Below are 24,436 nucleotides of genomic sequence, written 5' to 3' on the forward strand. Positions count from 1 at the left end.
GTGTATATATACCACATCTTCTTGATCCACTCATTGGGTGATGGACATTTAGGCTCTTTCCATGTTTTGGCTATTGTTGACATTGCTGCTATGAGCATTGGGGTGCATGTGCCCCTATGCATCAGCACTTCTGTATCCCTTGGGTAAATCCCTAGCAGTCCTATTGCTGGGTCAAAAGGGAGTTCTATCGATAGTTTTTTGAGGAACCTCCACACTGTTTTCCAGAGCAGCTGCACCAGTTTACATTCCCACCAACAGTGTAGGCAGGTGCCTGTCTCTCCACACCCTCGCCAGCATCTATAGTCTCTTGATTTGTTCATTTTAGCCACTCTTACTGGCGTGAGGTGGTATCTCAGTGTGGTTTTGATTTGTGTTTCCCTGATGATGAGTGATGTTGAGCATCATTTCATGTGCCTGTAGGCATCTGGATGTCCTCTTTGGAGAAGTGTCTCTTTATGTCTTCTGCCCATTTCTTCACTGGGTTATTTGTTTTTTGGGTGTGGAGTTTGGTGAGTTCCTTATAGATTTTGGATACTAGCCCTCTATCTGATATGTCATTTGCAACTATCTTTTCCCATTCTGTCAGTTGCCTATTAGTTTTCTTGATTGTTTCCTTTGCAGTGCAGAAGCTTTTATCTTGATGAGGTCCCAAGAGTTCAGTTTTGCTAAGAAAGCAAACTTTCAATATGTGTAGATAACATGATACTCTAGAAAAAGCTTCCTCAGAAAACTATTAGAACTGATACACGAATTCAATAAATTTATAGGATACAAAATCTATGTACAGATTTTTTAACATTTCTTAATTTTTAAATGCTTTCTTAACATTTCTTAACATTTTTAATATTCCTTTTTTAACATTTATTTATTTATTTATTTTTGAGAAAGAGTGCAAGCAGGGGAGGAGCACAGCTAGTGGGAGTGAGAGAATCCCAAGCAGGCTACACACTGTCAGCACAGAGCCCAATGTGGTGCAAGAACTCACAAGTTGTCAAATCATGACTTGAGCTGAAACCAAAACTCAGATGCTTATACAAACAACATTTTTCACAGAGCTAGAACAAATGGTCTTATTAAAATTTGTATGGAAAAATAAATGCATATGTTAAAAAAAAATAAAGTTAAAAAAATAAAAAATAAAATGTTTAAAATTTGTTTGGAACTACAAAAGATCCTGACTAGCCAAAGCAATCTTGAAAATGTAAACTGGAGGCATTACAATTCCAGACTTCAAGCTATATTGCAAAACTGTAGTCATCGAGACAGTAGGATACTGGCACAAAAACAGATTCATAGATCAATGGAACAGAACAGAAAACCCAGATATGAACCTACAACTATATGGTCAACTAATCTTTGACAAAGCAGGAACAAATATGGAAAAAAACAGTCTTCAACACATGGCATTAGGAAAACTGGAAACAACATATAGAAGAATGAACCTGGGCTACTGTCTTACACCATACACAAAAATAAAGTGAAAATGGATGAAAGACTTAAGTGTGAGACAGTAAACTATCAAAATCCTAGAGGACGACATAGGCAACAACTTCTTTGACATTGGGATGTTTTTCACAAGGGATAAGCTATGCTGCATTTTGCATCCTCATGTTGGCATATCTGTCCGCTTTGGAACAAATCCACTTCCTCTCTGTATAATGCCTTGCACTGCTGGCACCTTGGTCATTCAAATAGGCACACTCTCCTCCTCCCCTGATAGGAAAACTGCAATGCAAGAAGCAGAACCAATCAGTGGGCCACTGGATAGTTCTTTAAAAGCAGAGGGAATGAAGATGAGAAAATTAGGAGACTAACATTAATTCAGCCTCTAAATATAAGATATTTTATACATAGTCTCTCTTTAGCATTAAAAATTACCCTGTGAGATATATATCATCACTTTTTATAGGCTGGGGGGAAAAAAACCAACAAGCAAACAAGTGAAATTAACAGAATTTCCCAAGATTCCCTAATAAGTAAAACTAGGATTCATAACTCAATCAATGAAAACGCAGGGTCCAGGCTATTCCCACTTTCTTCACTTTTGGAAAGAAGAGAGAAGATATGCTTCTATTTCACAAGTAATTTTGTTGTTCTTCTTCTTTCTAGCCCCTGATCTTCTCCTATCTACTCAGCATTTAAGCGGCCTGACTCAGACGTCCAGGTCAGCATTTTGACTAGAAGTTTTTCCCTTGTACTGTTTGAAATTGCTCAGTGTGACATGATTTGCCTTTTGCTAAGACACGCTAGCCCTTAATGAGTATATTTTTCAATTCTATAGTAATGAACTATTTTCAAGACCTGAATAGTTAACAATATATTTGCTCCTTTAAACACTAGAGAATTAGGTGAAGTAAACATTCCTGTTTCAGTATTATAAAGGAAGAAGTAAAGGTTAATCCAAAATATTTATCAAGCATCCACAATGTGCTAGGCATTGCAGATACAACAGGGTATAAATATAAGCTCTAAGTCCTAAAACTTCATGTCTGGCCAAGATCAAAAAGTTAATAGGTAAGAACCAGTTATCAAAAAATGTCTGGTCCAGTGCTCTTTCCACTAAATAAAGTGATATTTCCAGTGCCAACTACTTTATCATCATAAAGCAACTTTTCAAAACCTCTTCATCTCTTCAGATAAGAAAACATTTAGTGATGCTGTCTGAATCCAAGTGTTACAGCATTTTCCAAAATTTTCTTATAAAAAGATCCAACAGATAGGCAGTTGAGATTAAATTTGACAATGCCAAACTGTACCTGTTTTAAACATGATAATTGTGATCTTATAAATAATAGACATTACCATTGCTCATAATCCCTATGTAAATGGTTGAAGATTGATGTAGTGATAAATTAAAATAGTAATTTACCTTGCATTTATATGACATTTAAAGTTAAATAGTGCATCATAAACATCAAAATCTCTGATTCTCATATCAACCCTGTGAGATCAGTCGGGCAAGTACAATTAATTTTGTTGTAGAGGTGAGCAAAAAACTTAAAGATTGGTGCAGTTTGCGCAACATTAAAGATCTAGTAAATGACGAGATGAGGCTGAAATCAAGTTCACCACCATTCTACCGTACCACCTATGATAGGTTTTGTAGTGGTTTGAGGAGGTTGCAAAACCTGTGCAATCTACAGTTTTTCACTTTGTTCCTTTATAAATAATCTTAAAATAAAAGTTTTTAGAGAACACACTGGAGAACACATTTGGTTTAATGCAAAGTAAATTCAATATATTTGCTCCTTTAAACACTAGATATGTGTACACTATGGTACAAATATTGCTACCATATTTTTCAGAACTTACCAGCTTGTCCATTCAGTGCCATTTACCCATTTCCATGGTTGGCCTTGTTCCCTGCTGAGCCCGATCCAGTGGTCAAAGGGGCCCTTATACCGCAATAGGAAATCCTTTCAGAAAATAAAGAGGATATACATTAACTTGACATTATCTGGCCTCTCCCAGAAGAAATGTTGCTTCTTATAAGTTTCTTCTTTTTAAGTTTGTATTGTTTAATAATACATAGAGAATAGATATGCTATAGTAGCACACATAAATGAATATTAAAACAGAGAAATTGCTGATAACTTGTTTGCTTTTAATTCAGCCTAGTGCCATCTTGTATTACTGCTCCATAGTTTATCTATTCTATTCTTGGTTTCCACTAGTATTATTCCAAGGTTGAAGTTATTACGAATGCTCTCATGACATTCATGGCACCTGTCTTGGAATGCATTATTGAGCCACAGTAATGATTATAGTCAATTTTACCAAATGACATCTAACTCTTTTCTGATGCTTTGTAACAAACTATATTCATACAAGCATTGTAGTTTTCCATGCTACACATCCTTGTCAAAACTTAGAATGTTTTTTTATGATTATAAGTATTAATTTCAATATAACTAAATGTATAATTTTCCTTTATGATTAGTGGATTTAATGACTTTTTGGAGAAATTTTTACTCTTTTAAGATAACATTTATTTTTGCTTTTCCTTTTTTAGTTCCTTGAGGTATACAGTTAGGTTACTGACTTTAGATATTTCTTTTTTTTTAAGGTATGTATTTACAGTTATAAATTTACCACTTTGTATTGCTTCTACTGCATACCATAAGTTTTGGTATGTTACCAAAAACATGTTTTACATGTTTTCATTTCATTTGTTTCAAGGTATTTTCTAATTTCCCCTGTGATTTCTCTATCCTCTAATTCCTCAATTATTTCAATTTTTATTTAGTTGAGTTTTTGTATCATTTTTACTCCCTCAATTTTATTAGTCGTTACCTTGGGGATTTATTTTAATTTGTCCTACTTGGAGTTTGTTGAGATTCTTGGACACATATTCATTTCTTTCCTCAACTTTGGGAAGTTTTTGGCCATTATCTCTTTACATATTTTTTTCTATTTCTTCCCTTTTCCTTCTAGGATTCCCATAATGCATATGTTGGTTTGGTTGATGATATACTACAGTTCCTTCAAGATCTCTTTCTTTGTCTTTATTTTTAAATTTTCTTTCTACTTCTAGTCAAGATACTTTCAGTTTTCTTATCTTCAAGTTTGCTGACACTTTCTTCTTCCTGTTCAAATATGCTTTTGATTCCTCTAGTGAGATTTTCATTTCAATTATTGGACTTTTCATGTCCAGAATTTCTAATTGGTTCCTTTTAATAATTTCTACCTCTTTCTTGATATTTTCATTTTATTTACTTATGATTTTTTCTGATTTCTTTTACTCTTCCTGTCTATGGTTTCCTTTAGCTCATTGAACATACTTAATACAATAAATTTAACATCTTTCACTAGTATTTCCAATGTCTGGGCTCCCTCAAAGATGGTTTCTGTCAGATATTTCTTCCTATGAATAGGCTATGCCTTCCTATTCCTTTGTATGTTTTGTAATTTCTTTGTTCAGAACTGGACATTATGCATACTTTAGTGTATTAACTCTTGGAAAATACTTCTTTTCTTCAGAACTTGTTGAATTTTGATTACTGAGATCCAGAGACATCTGGTTGTAACTTTTCCAAACAATTTTTGCAAAATGTGTATTTCCTACTCTGTGTTGTCACTGAAATTTCTATTCTATTATTTTTATGGTCAGCCAGATACCTGCCAGGGTTTTCTTAAATGCCTCACTCCCCAAAAGGGGGGAGGGGAACAAGTACTGTTTCTTTAAGTGGCTCTAAAAATCACTTGTTTGGTAGGAGTTGAAGAAAAATGGCAGCCTACCTCTTTGCCTGCCCCTCAACAATGAAGAGTAGCAATCAAAAGTAACACCACATAGCCACAGTATTTGACACACAGCATTCTTATTGACCATCCTGGCTCCAGCTTTACCAGGAACATGTACAGGAGACCCCATGGCTCCTAGACATGATGATGTATGGGAAATAGTAGCTACTGAGTGGGAAGACTGAAATCCATGGAGATTAAGGTAATTTTACTAATCTCTTCATTAAGTTATCCCTTGGATACTGCAAGACTCCACAGTTCAAGATCCATTACTTGAAAGAGTTTCTACCAGTCCAATAGCTATTCAAGTGTAGGTACAGATTTCGAAACTTCCTACTCTGCCATCTTCTCTGACATCACTCCTGTCTGATTTATTTTGAAGCAATGTTAGCATAATACAGATTTAAAATTTTGTTTCCCTCTCTAATTTTCTAATTCTATTTGCACACTTCTTGCTCAGTAGTCAAAGAAAGCACTGGCTTACTCTCTGGCCACCTTCCTGCTATGTTAAGAGAACTGTAAATGATCCACTGCAGAATGTAGCACCTGCTGATTTTTCTCTCCTTATGTTAAAAAATCAATGTCTAAGCAATTGTTTAAAATCGTATCTTAGACATTCTCACATAGAATTATGTAGTGTGTTGGTGGGGCATACGATTTTATTATAGAAAGAACTATTTTCTTACCAGTTCCTGACGGGTTTCAATCTGAACAAGATCAGCATCATGTGACTCACAAAACCTCTGGCTGAATGTCCAATTTTTGATGTCATAAGAAAAATAGAAACACTTTCTTTGGAAACCAATCCAGTCTTCTGGGCATGCAGCTTGAAGGCACTCTGATGGTGTTTGATGGGATTTTCTTCCTATTGCTAAAAATAAAAACAGCTTACTTTTACATTTTCCCTTATACAGCAAGTGCTTTCTAATGCACTTTTCCATAGTTGTGTGAATTGCTAAATATATTATCCTTATTTTTCAAATAAAGAATATGATTCTGAAAGTCACTGCGTATATTACACAGCAAATGTCAAAGCTGAGATTCAAACTAATGTCTTAGTTATTGGATGAGTTGAGGAAAGAATGGACAATAGACCTGTCTACTTGGATTTCAACAATGCTACCTTTCTTAAAATACTAGGTACATCAAAGCAACATTTTATCACCCTGAGAGAACAGACAGTTCAAGAGCTCTAGATGCCTTCCTCAATAAAACGACAGACAGGGTATAGATACCTTTTGTAATAAATTTTCTTGAAATGAAATGGTCAGATAGATGTGTAAAGAGTCCCATGATGATGAAAGAGGTAGTTTTACCTTGAGCGGTTTTCTACACAGGAAGTGTTGTGAGGCTTTCTCTATTTAAAGCTGACAGTACTCCATTGGGTAGGCTTTTTTTTTATAACATTTCCCATATAATCAGGAGAGATACTCTCTACAGGTGATATTGAAAACAAGAAAAGTCTCCCCAGATGGCCTTTACTGATATACTAGTAGGTGACTTTTATTTCTATACCCATTTTCTTACTAACCTCACATTTTCTTTATTAAATAAGTAATGTTAATTTAAATCTCTGTAGCTTTATATTTGTTTCATCAATGTAAAAGAGATTTTATTTTTGGTTACAGAATGGCAAGAATAGATCCTTCTCTGTGGAATCATAAAAATATTAAGAAATAAGGATCACCTGGAACATGGAATATTCCAAGTATTGTTGACTCTAAGATTTGTAAGCAGGATTTGAAGGGCCTGTTGGGATATTGCCTCTGGAGGTAATAACAACAGGGTGGGTTTTAGTTTATTATCCAGGTTGGGGTAGAGGTTTAGAGGAATGTTCTTGTGATTTTTCTACATCATAGCTCAGTTTCTATTAGATAGACTGCAAGCATCTTCTAAGCTATAAAGTCATCGTCATCTACATTGCTTCCAGGGTATGCATTCCAAGAAAGAATTTGTCTGAGAAAACTGGCTATATCTTCAAAGCAAAAATAAAACAAGGGCTGGAAGATGCTAAAATATTTAGACAAGAAGACTACAATGTCTCTGTGCCTGCACTATTATACAGCCAGTTAGTAGCATTTATAGCCTCTCTTTTTGCTTTTTCTCTCTCCGATTTGCTTGTTTCATGTATTTGTGTTGTAGAAGTAAAATCAAATTTTTGTCCCTAGCTTTCAAACTAGACAAGAGACTGCTGCATATGTTGACCAAATTCAAATAAGTCTTCCCTCTTCATACATATTTTGCAAAGTTCAAGTTTGGGTAGAGAAAGTGATAAGTAATCACTCTACTCAGAGCAAATGTCTGAGCAAATGTCACACCGAGAAATCTTTAAACTGAGGATGACACAATGGATTAATGATCACTTCTTTTATCTTCTCTTTATTTGTAACCTTATAACATTTCCATTAAAGATCAGTGGTAGTGATGCTGCTTATGGTAATAAAATAGCAGCAAACAGTTTATTTTTTATTAGTGCATCCAATTATTTAATGCATCAAATTATTTAATCCTGATTATTTTTCAATTTACTAAATTTACAATTACTTATTTCATTACCTTTCCATTTTAAAGTTAAAGGTAAATTCCACGCCTCTTGTCTATTAATGGCTTTTTGCACCCAGAAACTTCAAAGCAGAGAAAGAATATATGATTTCACTCATATGTGGAATTTAAAAAACAAAACCAATGGAACAAAAGAAAAGACACAAACAAAATTAGATTTTTAAAAATGTTTATTTATTTATTTTGAAGGAGAGTGTGTTCACACATGTTTATGTGCAAGAAGGAGCAGAGACAAGGAGAGAGAGAATTCCAAGTAGGCTTTGTGGACATAGGGCTCCATCTCACGAACAGTGAGATCATGACCTGAACCAAAATCAAGAGTCAGATGCTTCACTGACCTAACCACTCATGCACCCATCAGAAACAGACTCTTAACTATAGGAAACAAACAGATGATTACCAGAGGGGAGCTGAGTGAAGATATAGGTGAAATAAGTGTAGGGGATTAAGAGTATATTTTGCTTGGGGCGCCTGGGTGGCTCAGTCAGTTGAGTGGCCCACTTCAGCTCAGGTCATGTCTCACAGTTCCTAAGTCCAACGCCTGCATCAGGCTCTGTACTGACAGATCAGAGCCTGGTACCTGCTTCGGATTCTGTGTCTCCCTCTCTTTCTCTGCCTCTCCCTCCTTCATGCTCTTGTCTAAAAAAATTTTTTAAATTTTTAAAGACTACATTTAGTTTGACAAATATTGAGTAATTTTAAAAATGTTGAATCACTATATTGTACACCTGAAATTAATGTAACACTGTATCTTAACTATATTAGGATTAAAATAAAAATTAAAAATAAATTAATAAAACCAGACTTTTTCCGCTAAAAGAATCTGTATAATCTCTTACGAACACCAGAGGGCAGTCACAGATTTCAAAATTCTGGTATGACTGGATAATCACAGAATTGACAGTCCAAGGTAAGGCACTATTAAGTTCTTCTACATGTCAGCCATGCTGAGTGGTTTGTATCACAGGGCTCAAAATTAGTTTTCTGTCAGAATAATATGAGAAATTTAAAAACAAATAAAAATCTAGTAGTCTACATATACAGAGGATTGAAAAATTAGTTCCTCACATATCAGCCATAATGACGATACAGAACATACAAAAAAAAAAAAAACCAAAACGATTTTTAGTAAAAGTCTTGATATATTTTATTTACTAGCTTATATACTTTATTATATTAGCTTATTAATGCTCATAACAACCTTATGAGGTGGATTGATTTATCATGTCCATTTTACAAACAGATGATTACCAGAGGGGAGCTGAGTGAAGACATGGGTGAAATAAGTGTAGGGGATTAAGAGTACATTTTGCTTGGGGTGCCTGGGTGGCCCAGGGAAGAAATTAGGAATAAATGTTTAAGGAATTTTCTACAAATTCCACAGCTCACACTTGCAGATTTGGGATTTGAATTCAGATAGTGGCAGAGAGAGATTATTGGAAAAAGTAATGGCTGTAAACTTCCCAAATTTGATGAAATGCATGATCTAAAAACTCAAAAACTCAGCCAATGCCAAGTAGGATAAATATGCCAAAACTCACAGTGAGACAGATCCTAATACATTGTCTGGCAAAAGACAAGACAGAATCTTAAAGTAGCAAGAGAAAAGGGACTCGTCCCATATAAGGAATCCTCAGGAAGATTGTCAGACAGGTTATCAGCAAAAACTTTGAAGGGCAGAAGGCAGTGGTATGAAATGAACAAAAAGTTCTACAGATGGTAAAAGTATCCTGTAAAATAGAGAGGGAAAATGAGACATTCCCAGGTAAGCAAAAGCTGACAGAGTTGATTACTACTAGATCTGCCTTATAAGAAATGTTGAAGGGAATCCTTCCAGATAAAATGAAGAGACTCTAGACAGTAACTAGAATCCACATGAGGACATAGAGATCTCCATAAAGGTAACTGAGCAAATATGAAATCCAGAAATTCACATTTCCCAGATTCCTTTTCATTTCTGTGTAGCCTTCTTACTAAGTTTCCACAAATGAAACTTGAGCTGGAAGGGATTTATGCTACTTTCTGTCCTGGACCTTAAAAGATTGAGCAGCCCTCCTCATGGTACTGTCTTCCTTTCTCTGAGGAAAGCCAGACTTGATGGTGGGCAATGATAGCATAGAGATGATATGATGTCTTAGAGAATGACAGAAGCCAATGATATCTTAGAGAATGATGGAAAATACAACCCCACAGTCCTATTCAGTCATGATAGAATTATTGAGAGGTCAAAGAAGTCTATATTTTGTAAGCACCCATGTTTTTGTGGTCCTCTCTTCTTTTTAATATTATCTCAGCCTATATCATGTTATTACATTATGTAAAAATTACTGTGGGTGCCTAGGTACTTCCGTCAGTTAAGCATCTGACTTTGGCTCAGGTCAGGATCTCACGGTACACAAGTTCGAGCCCCTCATCAGGCTCTGTGTTGACAGCTCAGAACCTGGAGCCTGCTTCATATTCTGTGTCTCCCTTTCTGCCCCTCCCCTGCTCACACTCTGTCTCTCTCTCTCTCTCTCTCTCAAAACAGCAAACATTAAAAATAAAATACTGAATTCTTGGCAAATATTCAAGCATAAACCTAATTTCATGAATCATACACACCCATTTCTACAGTTCTCTTTTGATGTGTCCTCCATTAGGATCTACACACAAGATCTTTGAAGTAATTTTAACTGAAAATATAATTTTAATTATATTGTATGCCTGAAACTAACATAATATCATACATCAACTATAGTTCATTTTTTATATATCCTTAACCTGAGAAAATTGTTTCAAAAGAAAATGTAATTTGAGAGTAAATGTATCTATAAATATATTAAATATATAAATATATATTTGTAAGTAAATTTTTATAAGCATATAATATATATAGAAATATATATGTATAAATATACATAGTAAAACTGCATGATAAGGCCTAGCAATAATAGAAATTAAAGCATTGTATGACTGGTAATTGGGTTCTACCTTTTGCAAACTCTGGTCATTCTATGAAGTTTATAATAATATGAGCCTATATTACACAATTAAAATCCTAGACCCCACTTACAAGGTTATTGGACTTTCACTTAATTGGTAAAATGAAAAAAAATAGGAACTGTAAAGAACAGGAAAATTATCAATAAGTCCCTTCTACTTTTGGAAAGTGAACTTCTCTAGATGAACAAAGATTAGAATTTACTTACCAAAAAACAATATAGGTATTACAGTCAATAAAACTATGAGACATATGATTGTGTGGAAAATGGCTGAATTCCGTTTAAACTCAATAGAATGCTTTTCTGATGACAGGTAATCTGGAAAAAAAATAATGAAGAACATATTTTTGTTTAAGTTTTGGCTTTTGTTACATTAACTTCAGAACACACATCAGACTACTAGAAGAATGAACCATCAAAATGTTACTTCCTCTTCATTCCTTTTAACTAGAGGGAACAATGGGCCTGTCATTCTATGAATTTACAATTTTGCCTCTGGAGTTTACTTCCTCACAGAAGAACTACTCTTAACACAAAAGCCATGAGGTAGCTTTGCACCCCTTGAAAAAACTAAATACAAATCAAATTCTAAATACAAATTCTAAATACAAATTCTACTTCCAAATCCACTTACCAATTTAATAGAAATGTAAGAGAGAGATTCATGTTAATTAAACGACAGGAATAAAATCAACAAACTTCAGACTGTTGGAAATTCTACACAATAAATTATCTTGAATCATAAAAAAAAAACATGAAAAGCAAATTTTAAGAAGTAATCATGGAGGATCTTTTGATTAAAAGGGACTTAAAAGGCTATTTATTTAAGTCAAAATTAAAGTGAGAAAATGATCCTCATAAAAGTCAATTTAGTGTTATTCCTAAAGAATGCCTAGAGGGCTTCTGAGATGTAGGGCAAGCATCTTTATCTGACAAAGATAGTATTTTCTTTATTGAGAGAGAAAGAAGGAGAGAGGGAAAGAGAGTGTGTGTGAGCAGAGATGGGGCAGAGGGAGAAGGAGAAAGAGAACCCCAGCAGGCTCCACAATCAGCATGGAGCCCAATGCAGGGCTCCATCTCATGACAGCGGGATCATGATCTGAACCAAAATCACGTCAGCTGCCCAACTAACTGAGCCACCCAGGAACCCCAGACAAAGATAAGCATTTAACAAGGATGCTCATCTTAGAATAATTCATTATGCTGTATAAATGCTTTGTACAATTTTCTATATTTGTGTTGTATCTCAAAACATACTACCTTATCTAAAACCTGGTGTAAATATTTTTTTAATGTTTATTTCTGAGAGAGACAGTGTGAGCAGGGGAGGGACAGAGAAAGAGGAGGACAGAGGATTTGAAGTGGGCTCTGTGCTGACACTCACGAACCATGAGATCATGACTCTAGTCAAAGTCAGACACTTAACTGACTGACCCAGGCACCCCTAAAAACCTCTTGTAAATTTTATTGTTGGAAACTTCTTCAGAGCCCATCACTTGGCTACCATACACATGTTTATCTACTTCATTTAAAGGCATTCCTGGCTAGGGGCGCCTGGGTGGCTAAGTTGGTTAAGTGTCCAACTTGGGCTCAGGTCAGGATCTCACGGTTTGTGGTTCTGAGCCTCACACTGGGCTCTGTGCTGACGGCTCAGAGCCTGCAGCCTGCCTCAGATTCTGTGTCTCCCTCTGTCTCTGCCCCTCCCCTGCTCATAGTCTATCTCTCTCTTAAAATATAAATAAACATTAAAAATATTTAAAGATGTTCTTGATGATAACAGACGTATTTTCCTCTAACATTCTATCCACACTAGAAAGTTTTTCATTAATTTTTCCCAGCATAACCAATGGCTGACACACACAAGGAAAGATCTGAATAACACTACAAAAGATCCAAAAACTGAGCTGACGTTGGAATTAAAGCTCACAGAATGCTTGAGCTTAGCCAGAATAATTGCTTGCCAAAACCAAAAATATCGATATACTCCAAAAATTTAAACAAGGTCAAAAGTCTCACAACAAAATGTTCATTCAAAATGTGCAGATTATAGTCCAAAGTTATTCAGCATATGAATAACCATGGAAATTTCAACAAACATGGGCAAAGACAATCAACAGACACCAATGCTGAGATGACAGATGTTGGAATCATCTGACATATACTTTAAAGCAGCTATTATAAAAATATTCAAAATATCAAATGAATAAAGAAATAAAGTCATTTAACAAGAATTAGAAATCATCTTTTCCTCATCTGAACTGCCTTTTCTCTATATTGATGACTTTTGTCAGACAAAAAAAAATTTTTTTCAGTCCTAAATTATGACACTTTAATTTTCTGAAATTGGCACAAAGTACTTTTTTTCACCTATTAAATCATCATATAAAGCCCAAATATAAGTGGTTTTATAAAGTTTCAAGCTTCATATGTATGTATGACATATATATAGGATTCTATGTGTATATTATTATATGTGTATACTTATACATATATAATATATAACATATTATATATGATTGATGTATAATATACAATATATGCATACACATATTATTATGTGTATAATGTTATACATACATAATATATACATATATAATATATAATGCATATAATATAATAATTATACATATATTATACAAATATACATATATAATACATGTATTATAAATATATAATATACCTATAATTGCATTTGAATGCTATACTATTTTTCTATTGACTTCTGTTTACTTTTTTATTTGTTAAAAAACTCTATACTGTTTACCTTTTCTTTACTTTTTATTTCTGTCTTTCCTTTGAATGTCCATGATAGACTTTCTACTTCATTTTATTCGTTTGTTTGCTTATTTATTTATTTTTAGAGAGACAGAGTGAGAGGGAGAGGGAGAGAGAAAGAGTCCCAAGCAGGCTTCATGCCGGGCATAGAGTCCAACATGGGGCTGGATCTCACAACCCTCAGAGCATGACCTTGGCCAAAATAAAGAGTCACACACACTGAGCCACGCAGGCATCCTTATTTTCTATCTTATGTAGTAATGACAAAACCTTGCATCTGTGTAACACTTTAAAATGTGTATTGTTCTTGTCAGTGAAATTAATTTCTGTTAATAATTACCAATTTTTAATTCCATAATATAATTTTTAATTTAAATTTTTAAAGTTTAATCTTTAATATTTATGAGCTGGTATTTATTATAAAATATTAATATATAGATTTCAGTGAGATTAATTTTAAAATTATTATTCTCAATCCTAAAGTTAACCTGACTCAATTCTCTGACATGTCTAACAGTTCTCTGTCCTTACTTGTTAGGACAAGTGGTACTTAGACATCAGCATATTTTTACACAAATCAGCTTATAACCTCTAGCATTCCATCTCTCATTCTTGAAAACTCTTTTTAAAAAGACTGTTGGGGGAACCTGGGTGGCTCAGTCAGTTAAGGGTCCGACTTAGGCTCAGGTCATGATCCCACGGTTCCAGTCGCGTCGGGTTCTGTGCTGACAGCTGGCTCAGAGCCTGGAGCCTGTCTTCGATTCTGTGTCTCCCTCTCTCTCTGACCTTCCCTTGCTCACGCTGTCTCTCTCTCTCTCAAAAGTAAATAAAAACATTAAAAATTTTTGAAAGACTGTTACCCATCTTCCCTGTGCAAACACTAGACCCCTGCTATTCTCTTACCACCCGATTTCCACATTCGCTGTATACAAACCAGCTTCTTCTTACTTGGGTTTCCCAGCAATTCAACCGGCACACAGTCTCTCTCCACACAATTGCTACCAGGCATTTTGCGCCTACATTGCAGAGAGCTAACATAGCAGGCAGTGTTTGCTTCAGAGTGCTTCAAAACCGAGAAAAAAACCCTCACATTTCGGTTTAGAACTTCCTCATTTTCATATGCTTCATAAAGAAAGACGAACACGTCAGAAAGAAGCTTGCCACAGCAGAATTGGTGGGCGTTTGCGAAAATTTCTTTAAAAAGTACAGGAAAGCTAGTCATTTTAGTTGAAACACTTGAGCACTAACGGAACTACTGCTGTGAAGATGAAGCAGTTGGTTCTCAGAGGCAGTAAATATTAGGCACATAAAATCAACAGCAATCCGAATATCAAATTAAAACCTATCTCAAGAGCTCATTCTTCTTAAAAAAAAAAAAGTTTTAAAATCCAGAATCTTTGCTGCTCTTCCAGTTAACCCTGAAAACTCTCCAATACCTTAAAAGAGGTTTTTCTCCAATGCCTTACAAGAGGTTTTTCTTGTTGTTTTTGGTTTGGTTTGTTTTTTCTTTCTTGAATCTGCCTCTTCTAGTTCTCAGCTTAAGTGGTGTCTCTCAACTTATAATACCATCAACAGAGTTAAATACGAATTTTCAGGTTTACCCTTTTTGAATTTTTTCATAATTTTAACATCAAAGAGGACCAAAAGCGAGCCTTGATAGGTTTCACACTATTTTGGAATTCCTAGACAGGCAGCAGAATTAATAACATCACTTTTGCTATTATTAGCATGGCATGATAACAAAACACTACAGTTTATTATCCCTTACCATGATCTAGGAACTGTAAGAAAAGATTTAAATATGTGTTCTCATTTAACTGGTGCCACTAAATAATGTGGCTGACATTATTACTTTTATTTTAAAATGAGCTCCTGGAGTAAAGACAAAGCAATTTGTCTAACTTCAGTTACTGGTAGACACCATGTTAAATGATCTGACTTAGGAAACTTATTTGAAACTCAGACTCTCCATAGTCAGTAAAGGCCAAATGTTGACTTTGTTAGTCATAAAGTAACAAAAAATCTCCCAGTTTCTGTTCCTGAAACAGCGCCTCTTAATGAGGAAAAGAAACTGAAAAATAGTGCATATAGTCATGATGATGTGTTACCTAAATGAAAAACTACCTTTCTAAAACACAAGGGCTGTATATTACACTGGGTGAATTTCATGACTTATAAGCCCTATGATTCTGTTCACTTTTCTTATGAAATCCTATGTCTAATAGGTTTCACCATATACACGATATGCTGACGGTTTTTATGTGGTGAAAACACAGAGTACCCAGAGAGTTATTTCAAATTTCACTTAGAAAAAGGGTTTTTTATTTCTTTTTCCAAGCAAGATTTTTAAAATTAGGTGTATATTTAAGATACACAAATGCATGACTATCTGGCTGTGGCCAAAAAGGGGGAAAAAAAACCTTCAACGTTCCCGTCACTTTTCAATAGAATGGACTATCTCAAGTGGCTAATGTAAAAATCATTGTAACAGATTTTGTTTTGTTGGAACAGGTCACTGATGAGAAATTATAGGAAATAGCAAAACCTCATGAAAATTATTTATTCTTACTTTACCTCTGCCCCAATTTTGTTGGCCTTTCTGGTTTTGACAACAGAATGGATGATAGATGTTGAGTGTGAGAGAACCATAAGAGGTTGTGTGAAAAAGAACATGGCCTTTGGAGCAAAATACTCAGAACTCAAACACAATTCTTATAGCCTGGTAGTTGTTTAACTTTCATTGTATATAGTAAGCAGAGTATTGGCCCCTCAAAGATTCCCTGTGCTAATACCCAAACCCATGGAAATGCCTTTAAGAAGGGCACTTGGATGGCTCAGTCAGTTAAGCATCCAACTCTTGATTTTGGCTCAGCTCATGATCACAAGGTTATGGGATCAAGACCCTCAAGGGTCTCCATGCTGAGCTTGAAGCCTGCTTGAGATTCTCTCTCTCTCTGCCCCTTTGCCTTATCCACTTTTTTTCTCTCCCTCTAAAATAAATTTTTTATTTAAAATAAAAAAAGGTTTCTAAAGATGTGGTTAAGAATCTTGAGATATGGTGCATATATACAATGAATTATTACTTGGCAATCAAAAAAGAATGAAATCTCGCCCCTTGCAGCAATGTGGATATAACTAGAGTGTATTATGCTAAGCAAAATAAGTCAATCAGAGAAAGACAAACATCATATGATTTCACTCATCTGTGGAATTTATGAAACAAATTAGATGAACATAGGGGAAGGGAAAAAAGAGAGAAGCAAACCATAAGAGACTTAACTATAGAGAATAAACTGAGGCTTGCTGGAGGAGAGGTGGGTGGGGAATGGCCTAAATGGGTAATGGGTATTAGGGAAGGCACTTGTTGGGATGAGCACTGGGTGTTATATGGAAGTGATGAATCACTGGGTTTTACCCCAGAAACCCATACTACATTATATGTTAACTAACTTGAATTTAAATAACAAAACATTTTCTAATTAAAAAAATTTTTAAATAAAGACTCTTGAGATTGAGAGATTATTCTGGAATATGTGGGTGGCTCAATTTAATCACATGGGTGTGTATAAGTAGGGTAGGGACTGTGAGAGAGGGAAAGAGAGAATCCCAAGCAGGCTCCACACTGTCGATGCAGAGCCCAACATGGGGCTCAATCTTATGAACCATGAGATCATGACCTGAGTCAAAATCAAGAGTCGGACACTTAACTGACTGAGCCACCCAGGCACCCCCAACCCATTTTTTGCTGAGTAATATTCCATTGTGTGGTTGCAAGTGTTTGTTTAACCATTGAATCATTGCAGGACATCTGGTTCTTTACAGATTTTGTCTATTACAATTAAAGATGAAAGTTGAGTTTTAAAAGAAACTGTCACAGTGCCAAGGCAATAGAACAGGAGATTCTGGACTCTTCCTTTTGGCCACAGATACATACATTTAACAACAACATGCAGGTTAATTCCCCTTATGACAAATCCAAACACAGAGGCAATAAAGTCCCCTGCCAGTCTTTCGTTAAAAAGAGATGGACCACACAAATCACATGACCACTTTGCCTGCTCGGTTTAATATGCTACCATCAATGTCTAACTTGCCAGTCTCAGAAAGCTAACAAGGCCAAGAAGATACTAATTCTTATGGAGCCTGTCATACTATAAACTCCTGGGGGTCAATAAGAACAAAGACAAAGGTTTAATAAGCATCAAAGTTTAAAATATTGTGACTTCCAGAAAGAATGTTGGAGTAGGAGAATCCTAAGCTCACCTCGTCCCACTGGCATACCTAAATAACACCGACATCAGTGTAACAAACCTAGAAAATGACCCAGACTTGCTGAATGGACTTTCCACACTTAATCATAGAGAGGAGGACACATTAAAAAAGGAAGGAAAGGGGCACCTTATGTGGCTCAGTTGGTTGAGAGTCCAACTTTGGCTCAGGTCATGATCTCGCAGTTTGTGGGTTCCAACCTTGCATCGAGCTCTGTGCTGACAGCTAGCTCGGAACCTGGAGCCCATCTTCAGATTCTGTCTCTCCCTCTCTCTCTATCCCTCCCCTGCTCTCACTAACTCTCTCTCTCTCAAAAAAAATAAATAAAACATAAAAAAATTTTTTAATGGAAGGAAGGCTGGAGATTGGTTGGGACCCAAACAAACCTACAAGGCTAACCACATCAGGGAGGTACACCATAAACATGAAGAAGGGAGAGGAAGAGACTCACACCAGGCATCCCAGACAAGGGGTACTTGCACTGAGAAAATGAATCCCCTTCATGTTTACCTTTGAAAATCACAAGGGCTTAACTTCACAAGTTTTTATAATCAGCAGGCCTTAACACTGGAAACTTTTAAAATTAGCAGGTTTGGGGCACCTGGGTGGCACAGTCAGCTAAGCCTCCGACTTCGGCTCAGGTCATGATCTCACATTCGTGGGTTCAAGCCCCGCGTCAGGCTCTGTGCTGATAAGTTCAGAACCTGGAGCCTGCTTCGGATTGTGTGTCTCCCCCTCTCTCTGTCCCTCCCCCTCTTGTGCTCTGTCTCTCTCTGTATCAAAAATAAAAAACATTTTTTTAAAAAATTAGCTGGTTTGTCTCTGAGGGTGCTTGAGGGTGATAGGGAAACTGAGTCCTAACCCTTAAAGAAACAGCATAACAAACAACCCCATCTTGATAGATACAACATCAGAGCAGTAGTTTATAAAGCATAGCATATGGGGTATACAGGAAGGTAGATTTAGTTCCTGGTTTCAGAGCACATACAAGCAGATCAGATATCTTTAGGACACTTCTCCAAGAACAAAGGAGCTGGCTGGTGCCATTTCTCTCCTCTGCCCACTACCCTAGATACATGGACATCTGTGGGAATCAGCCCAAAGACTCTCCACTTAGCTTTGCTAATAGTGCACCCTGCCCCCACACTCTCCTAGAGACTGCAACATCCAACCATGCTCATTCAGCAGAGTGCCCCTAAAGTGGCTGCAGGTCTCATCCTGCAAGTGTCCCCAACAATGACCAGCACCACTTCAAGGTGACTTGAAGTGGGCAGAGGGTAAGATAACACAAACCTAAGTATGATTCCAGCTCCAGCAGTGGGCTGAAGGCAGGCGTCTAGTCTGACCCAACTCAAGCCCAAGGTGTCTGAAGACTGGTCCCTTAACATCACAGAGATCAAACCCTGCCTATAATAGGCAAAGAGAGCCACTGCAGACAACTAGACCAAAGGCAAACACATCTCAACCACAATAATAGGGCACACCTCTTTGTTCTGCTAATTTATGTCCTTGGAGTCCCTCACCACCGTAACTGCTGATCTTTTTATGTCTCCATAGTTTTGCTTTTTCCAGAAAGTCATATAGTTGGAATCATAGACTGTTTCAAATTGATTACTTTTACTTAGTAATATGCATTTAAGTTTCCTCCATGTATTTTCATGCATTGATAGTTTATTTCTTCTTAGCTCTGAATAATATTGCACTGTCTGAATGTTCCATAGTTTACTTAACCACTCAGCCACTGAAGGACATCTTGATTGCTTCCTGATTTTGGCAATAAGGCTGCTTACATCCTTGTGTAGGTTTTTATGCAGGTGTAAGATTCCAGCTTCTTTGGGTCAATACCAAGCAGCATGATTACTGAATCATATGATTCAATTATATTTAGTTTTATAGGAAACCACGAAACTGTTTCCAAAATGACTTTCCTTTCGCATTCTTACCAACGATGTATGAGAGTTCCTGTTGCTCCATAATTTTGCAAACATTTGGTGTTGTCGGTGTTCCAGACTCTGTTCATTCTAATAGGTATGTAGTGCTATTTCATTAGTGTTCTAATTTTCACTTCTCTAATGATATTATATATGATATATATGATATATGATGTGGAGCATCATTTCATATGCTTATTATCTGTATATCTGCTTTGGGCAAAAAGTCCAACTTATTCACTATTTCTTTCATGGATTTTGTCATTGATGTTGCATTAAAAAAGATACCACTATATCTAAAGTCATCTAGGTTTTCCCTTATGTTATTTTCTATGAGTTTTACAGTTTTGCACTTTACCACTAGGTCTATGATCCACTTTTAGTTAATTTTCAGGAAGGGTGTTAGGTGTGTGTCTAGGTTCTTTTCTCCAACCCTTCATTTTCAATCTGTATAAGTCTCTAGGTCTGAAATGAATCTTTTGTAGACAGAATATAGAGGTGTCTTCCTTTTATAGATATTCAGTTACCTATGTCTTTTGATTGGAGTGTTGAATCCTTTTATAAGCAAAGTATTGATTAAGTATGTACTTATTACCATTTTGTTACTTGGCTTATTGTTGGTTTTGTGGCTCTTCTTTGTTCCTTTCTTGCTTTCTTTCCTTGTGGTTTATGGCATTCTTTCGTGATATGTTTGGATTCCTTTCTCTTTATTTTTTGCATATCTAATACAGGTTCTTGATTTGTAGTTACCATTATGTTTATGCATAATATTCTATGCATATAGCAGTCTAAATTAGTTTAATTGTTGCTTAAGTTTGAACCCATTCTAAAAGCACTAAATTTCTCCCTGACCCACATTTTATGTATTTTGTCATACCTACATCCTTTTATTTTTTTAATCCGTTGACTAATTTATTTAGACAGAATTGATTTTGTTATTGTACTTTACCATTGTTCTAGTTTTATAAGTGATTCATCGACTTCCTTTATAATGTTTATACGTACCTGTGAATTTTTTTTCCTTTTGTAATTTCTTTACTCTTGATTACAGCATTTCCTTTCCACTCAAAGAATACCCTTTAACATTTCTTAGAAACATGGAGATGAATACAATTAGCTTTTGTTTCTCTGGGAAACTCTTTATCTGTCTTTCAATTCTGAATGATAGCCTTGTTGAACAGAGGTTTTCGTTTTCTTTCAGCACTTTGAAAAGAACATGCTACTTACTTCTGGCCTAAAAAAGTTTCTGCTGTAAAATCAGCTAATAGCCTAATGGAATTTCCATTGTATGTAACCGTTTCCTTTCTCTTGCTGCTTTCAAAATTCTCTCTTTATCACTACTTTTTGCCTTTTTCATTATTGTGTGTCTTGGTGTGGACCTCCTTGGGCTGGTTTTTGGGGGGTTCTCTGTGCCTCCTTGATCTGTATTTGTTTTCTTCCCCAGATTAGGAAAGTTTTTAGCTATTATTTCTTCTAGTTAAAAATTTTTGCCCCCTTTTTTCACCCTTCTCCTTCTGGGATCTCTATTATACAAATATTATGCCTAATGGTGTCTCTGAGTTCCCTTAACCTATATTTACTTTTGTTACTCTCTTTTCCTTTTTCCTGGTCAGCTTGGTAGTTTTCTATTACTTTGTCCTCCTGCTTCCTGATCTGTTCTTCTGTTTTCTCTAGACTACTATTTATTCTATCCAATATATTTTCAATTTTAGTTATTGAATTCTTGATCTCTTTTTGGTTACTTTTTATATTTCCTATCTGTTTCTTAATGTCTCACTAGACCTTCACTTTTTTTTCAAGTCTAGTGAGGACCTTTATGACCATTCCTTTGAATTCTCTATCTGGCATATTACTTGTCTCCATTTTGTTTGGCTTTTATGCTGTGATTATGCCCTGTTCTTTCATGTGGGACATATTCCTGTCTTCTCATTTTGTCTAATTCTTTATGTCTCTTTCTATGTATTAATAAATTTAGCTATGTTCAGTCTCCTGCTCTTAAAAATAGTGGCTTTTTGAAGAGGTCTGGTAGTGCCCTGTAGTACAATGTCCCCTGTGCACCAGAACTTGATGCTAAGTGTGTTGTGTGTCCTCTTATTGGGGCTGAGCTATGCTTGCCTTCAGTCCAGGTGTCTGCAATGGATCTCTTTGCCTGTTATGACTAGGGTTTGGATTGTAGATTCTATTGTGTTTTTTATTTGTTCCCACATGTTAATTGTTAGTATATAGAAATTTGATTAGTTTCTGTATGTTGAAGTTGTATCCTGCAACCTTTCTGAGCTCACTTATTAAATCTAGGAGGCTTTTGTTTTATTTTTATATTTCTTGGGTGTTCAACATAGCCAATCCTATGACATGCAAATAAGGGCAATTTTAATTCTTCCTTTCTATTCTGTACATCTTATTTAGTTTTGTTTGTTCACTTATATTTTTGTCTCATTACACTGCCTGAAACTCCATTATGATGTTGAACAGTGGTCATGAGAGAGGGCATATTTACCTAGTTCCAAATAATAAGAAGAAATAATTTATTTTTCACCATTAAATATGAGGTCAGCTGTATGTTTTTTGTAGATGCTTTTTATTGAGCTGAGTTGCCTCCTTCTCCCATTCCTACTTTTCTGAGAGGCTTTATCAAGTTGTTTTTCTAGTTCATAATATATAGATACTTTCCTATCATGTCCTAGACATTTTGGCCATTATGTTTGGAGACTCTGGGAGCTATTCATTCTTATTTTAGCAGGCAGCCACCTTCTTTAGATTTGGAATGCATGTAATGCCCACTTTTGTGATCTGTGGTTCCAGTGGCAATTTCAGAATCAGTGTTATTTTTGTCTTGGTTTATCTGGTTTTGGGAAGCAGCAGCAAGGAGCCAGTAAGGAGAGTGTGATCGAGCAAAGCTCTCATGTCCTTACAGCCCTTGCGGCTGATCCAGTTCCTCAGAGATTAATTCACTTGAGTTAAGATGTTATTGCACGATGTCCTTCAAGCTTCTTGAGTTGAGATGTTATTGTACAAATGTCCTTCACGCTTTGGCACTCTTATAATAACAATATGAAGAGATGTAAAGTTCCCAGGAAAATGTTGTAACAATAACTGTGAGAACAGAAAAAGTTTTGTCTAGAAAAAACCCTTCTCTTAGCTGTGGCTGTTTCTATAAAACTGCTTGCATGTGAGAAATAAAGTGGCAATATGGGCACCGCTCCTGTTGTCCCTCCCGTTCCCATCCTTTGCCTCTCTCTTCTTTTCCTCATTCCCTTACCCTCGAGTCCTTGCTTCTGTGTGCCTGCGTATGCACTACATCTGGTACCTGGTGTCTGCTGGTGCTGCATGAGGGGGCAGATGGAGCATTGCCAACCTGCCCAGCCTGGTACATCCAGCTGTATGAAAGGAGTCTTCAGCCACAAAATGAAGAAAACTGCCTGGACGTTGGCTCATTAGGGGGTGTTCACCTCTGTTGGGGTTCCTGGTCTTGTGGTATCTCTGCATGGGCACTTGTGTCTGGAAGGGTGAGTGCTTTCCTCAACTGCTTACTGACAGTGGGATCTTAGTAGATCCTTTTCACTAGTGCTATGGGACTTGCCTGGTATTGTTAGTGGGAAGCCATCAATCAGTGCAGGGACAGAATCTACCTGGTTGTCTTTCATTGTTAGGTTGGGGGAATTCCTAGCTAGGAATTACCAACCTGTAGTAAATTCTTTTAGGTACAGTGGGAGGGGAACCAAAGATGTCCTGCTCACTGCGTTAGTCCTCCAGTTTAGGATCCCAAACCAGCTCCCCTTCATTCTACCATCTTTAAAAATTCTCAGCTGCCTATCCCTTGTATGATTTTCAGAAGAGTTAGGGAGAGATAATTCTAGCCAAGCTCATCCAACCAGAAGTTATGACCTCACCCACCCACATTTTCTTTTCCTTTTTTAAAAAAATTAATTTATTTATTTTAAATAGTTTATTGTCAAATTGGTTTCCATAAAACACCCAGTGCTATTCCCCACAAGTGCCCTCCTCCGTTACCACCACTTCTTTTCCCCTTCCCCCTCCCCCTTCAACCCTTGGTTTGTTTTCAGTATTCAATAGTCTCTCAGGTTTTGGGTCCCTCCCTCTCCCCAACTCTCTTTCCCTTTTCCCCTCCCCATGGTCCTCCATTAGGTTTCTCCTGTTCTCCTGTTAGACCTATGAGAGCAAACATATGGTATCTGTGCTTCTCTGCCTGACTTATTTCGCTTAGCATGACACCATCAAGGTCCATCCAATTTCCTACAAATGGCCAGATTTCATTCTTTCTCATTGCCATGTAGTACTCCATTGTATATGTATACCACGTCTTCTTGATCCATTCATCAGGTGATGGACATTTAGGCTCTTTCCATGTTTTGGCTATTGATTAAAGTGCTGCTATGAACATTGGGGTACATGTGCCCCTATGCATCAGCACTTCTGTATCCCTTGGGTAAATCCCTAGCAGTGCTATTTCTGGGTCACAGGGGAGTTCTACTGAGAGTTTTTTGAGGAGGCTCCACACTGTTTTCCAGAGCAGCTGCACGAGTTTACATTCCCACCAATAGTGTAGGAGGGTGCCCATCTCTCCACACCCCCACCAGCATCTGTAGTCTCTTGATTTGTTCATTTTAGCCACTCTGGTGAGAGGTGGTATCTCAGTGTGGTTTTGATTTGTGTTTC

The 24,436-nt window shown here is 36.4% G+C and overlaps 2 protein-coding genes across 3 annotated transcripts in view; one reads left to right on the forward strand and one right to left on the reverse strand.

Moving 5' to 3' along the window:
• Positions 1-24,436, forward strand: part of LOC115305313 — a 65,601-nt gene that overhangs the window by 15,182 nt on the left and 25,983 nt on the right. The window lies entirely within an intron of this gene.
• On the reverse strand, positions 1,487-14,796 carry CLEC2D (C-type lectin domain family 2 member D). 2 transcript variants are annotated; one of them, XM_029953295.1, is made up of 5 exons: positions 14,508-14,796; positions 10,992-11,102; positions 5,928-6,112; positions 3,313-3,416; positions 1,487-1,725 (listed from the first exon to the last, which is right to left on the reverse strand). In XM_029953295.1, the coding sequence occupies exons 1-5, from the start codon at positions 14,779-14,781 to the stop codon at positions 1,587-1,589; spliced, it is 813 nt and encodes a 270-aa protein (XP_029809155.1). In that variant the 5' UTR covers positions 14,782-14,796; the 3' UTR covers positions 1,487-1,586. The 2 variants fall into 2 exon arrangements, with proteins under 2 accessions (XP_029809155.1, XP_029809154.1); XM_029953294.1 differs by having other exon boundaries at positions 14,463-14,796.

This window comes from Suricata suricatta, chromosome 10 (genome assembly GCF_006229205.1).
Source record: "Suricata suricatta isolate VVHF042 chromosome 10, meerkat_22Aug2017_6uvM2_HiC, whole genome shotgun sequence".
Taxonomy (NCBI): domain Eukaryota; kingdom Metazoa; phylum Chordata; class Mammalia; order Carnivora; family Herpestidae; genus Suricata; species Suricata suricatta.

Bases quoted from the DNA above. Each gene is read 5' to 3' on its own strand.
- CLEC2D (XM_029953294.1), bottom strand. From the start codon at position 14,781: ATGACTAGCTTTCCTGTACTTTTTAAAGAAATTTTCGCAAACGCCCAC. The intron at 11,103-14,462 runs GTAAGAGAATAG...TTTTTTTTCCAG, and splicing joins GCGAATGTGGAAATCGGGTG to ATTACCTGTCATCAGAAAAG. The intron at 6,113-10,991 runs GTAAGTAAATTC...TTTTATTTTTAG, and splicing joins AATACCTATATTGTTTTTTG to CAATAGGAAGAAAATCCCAT.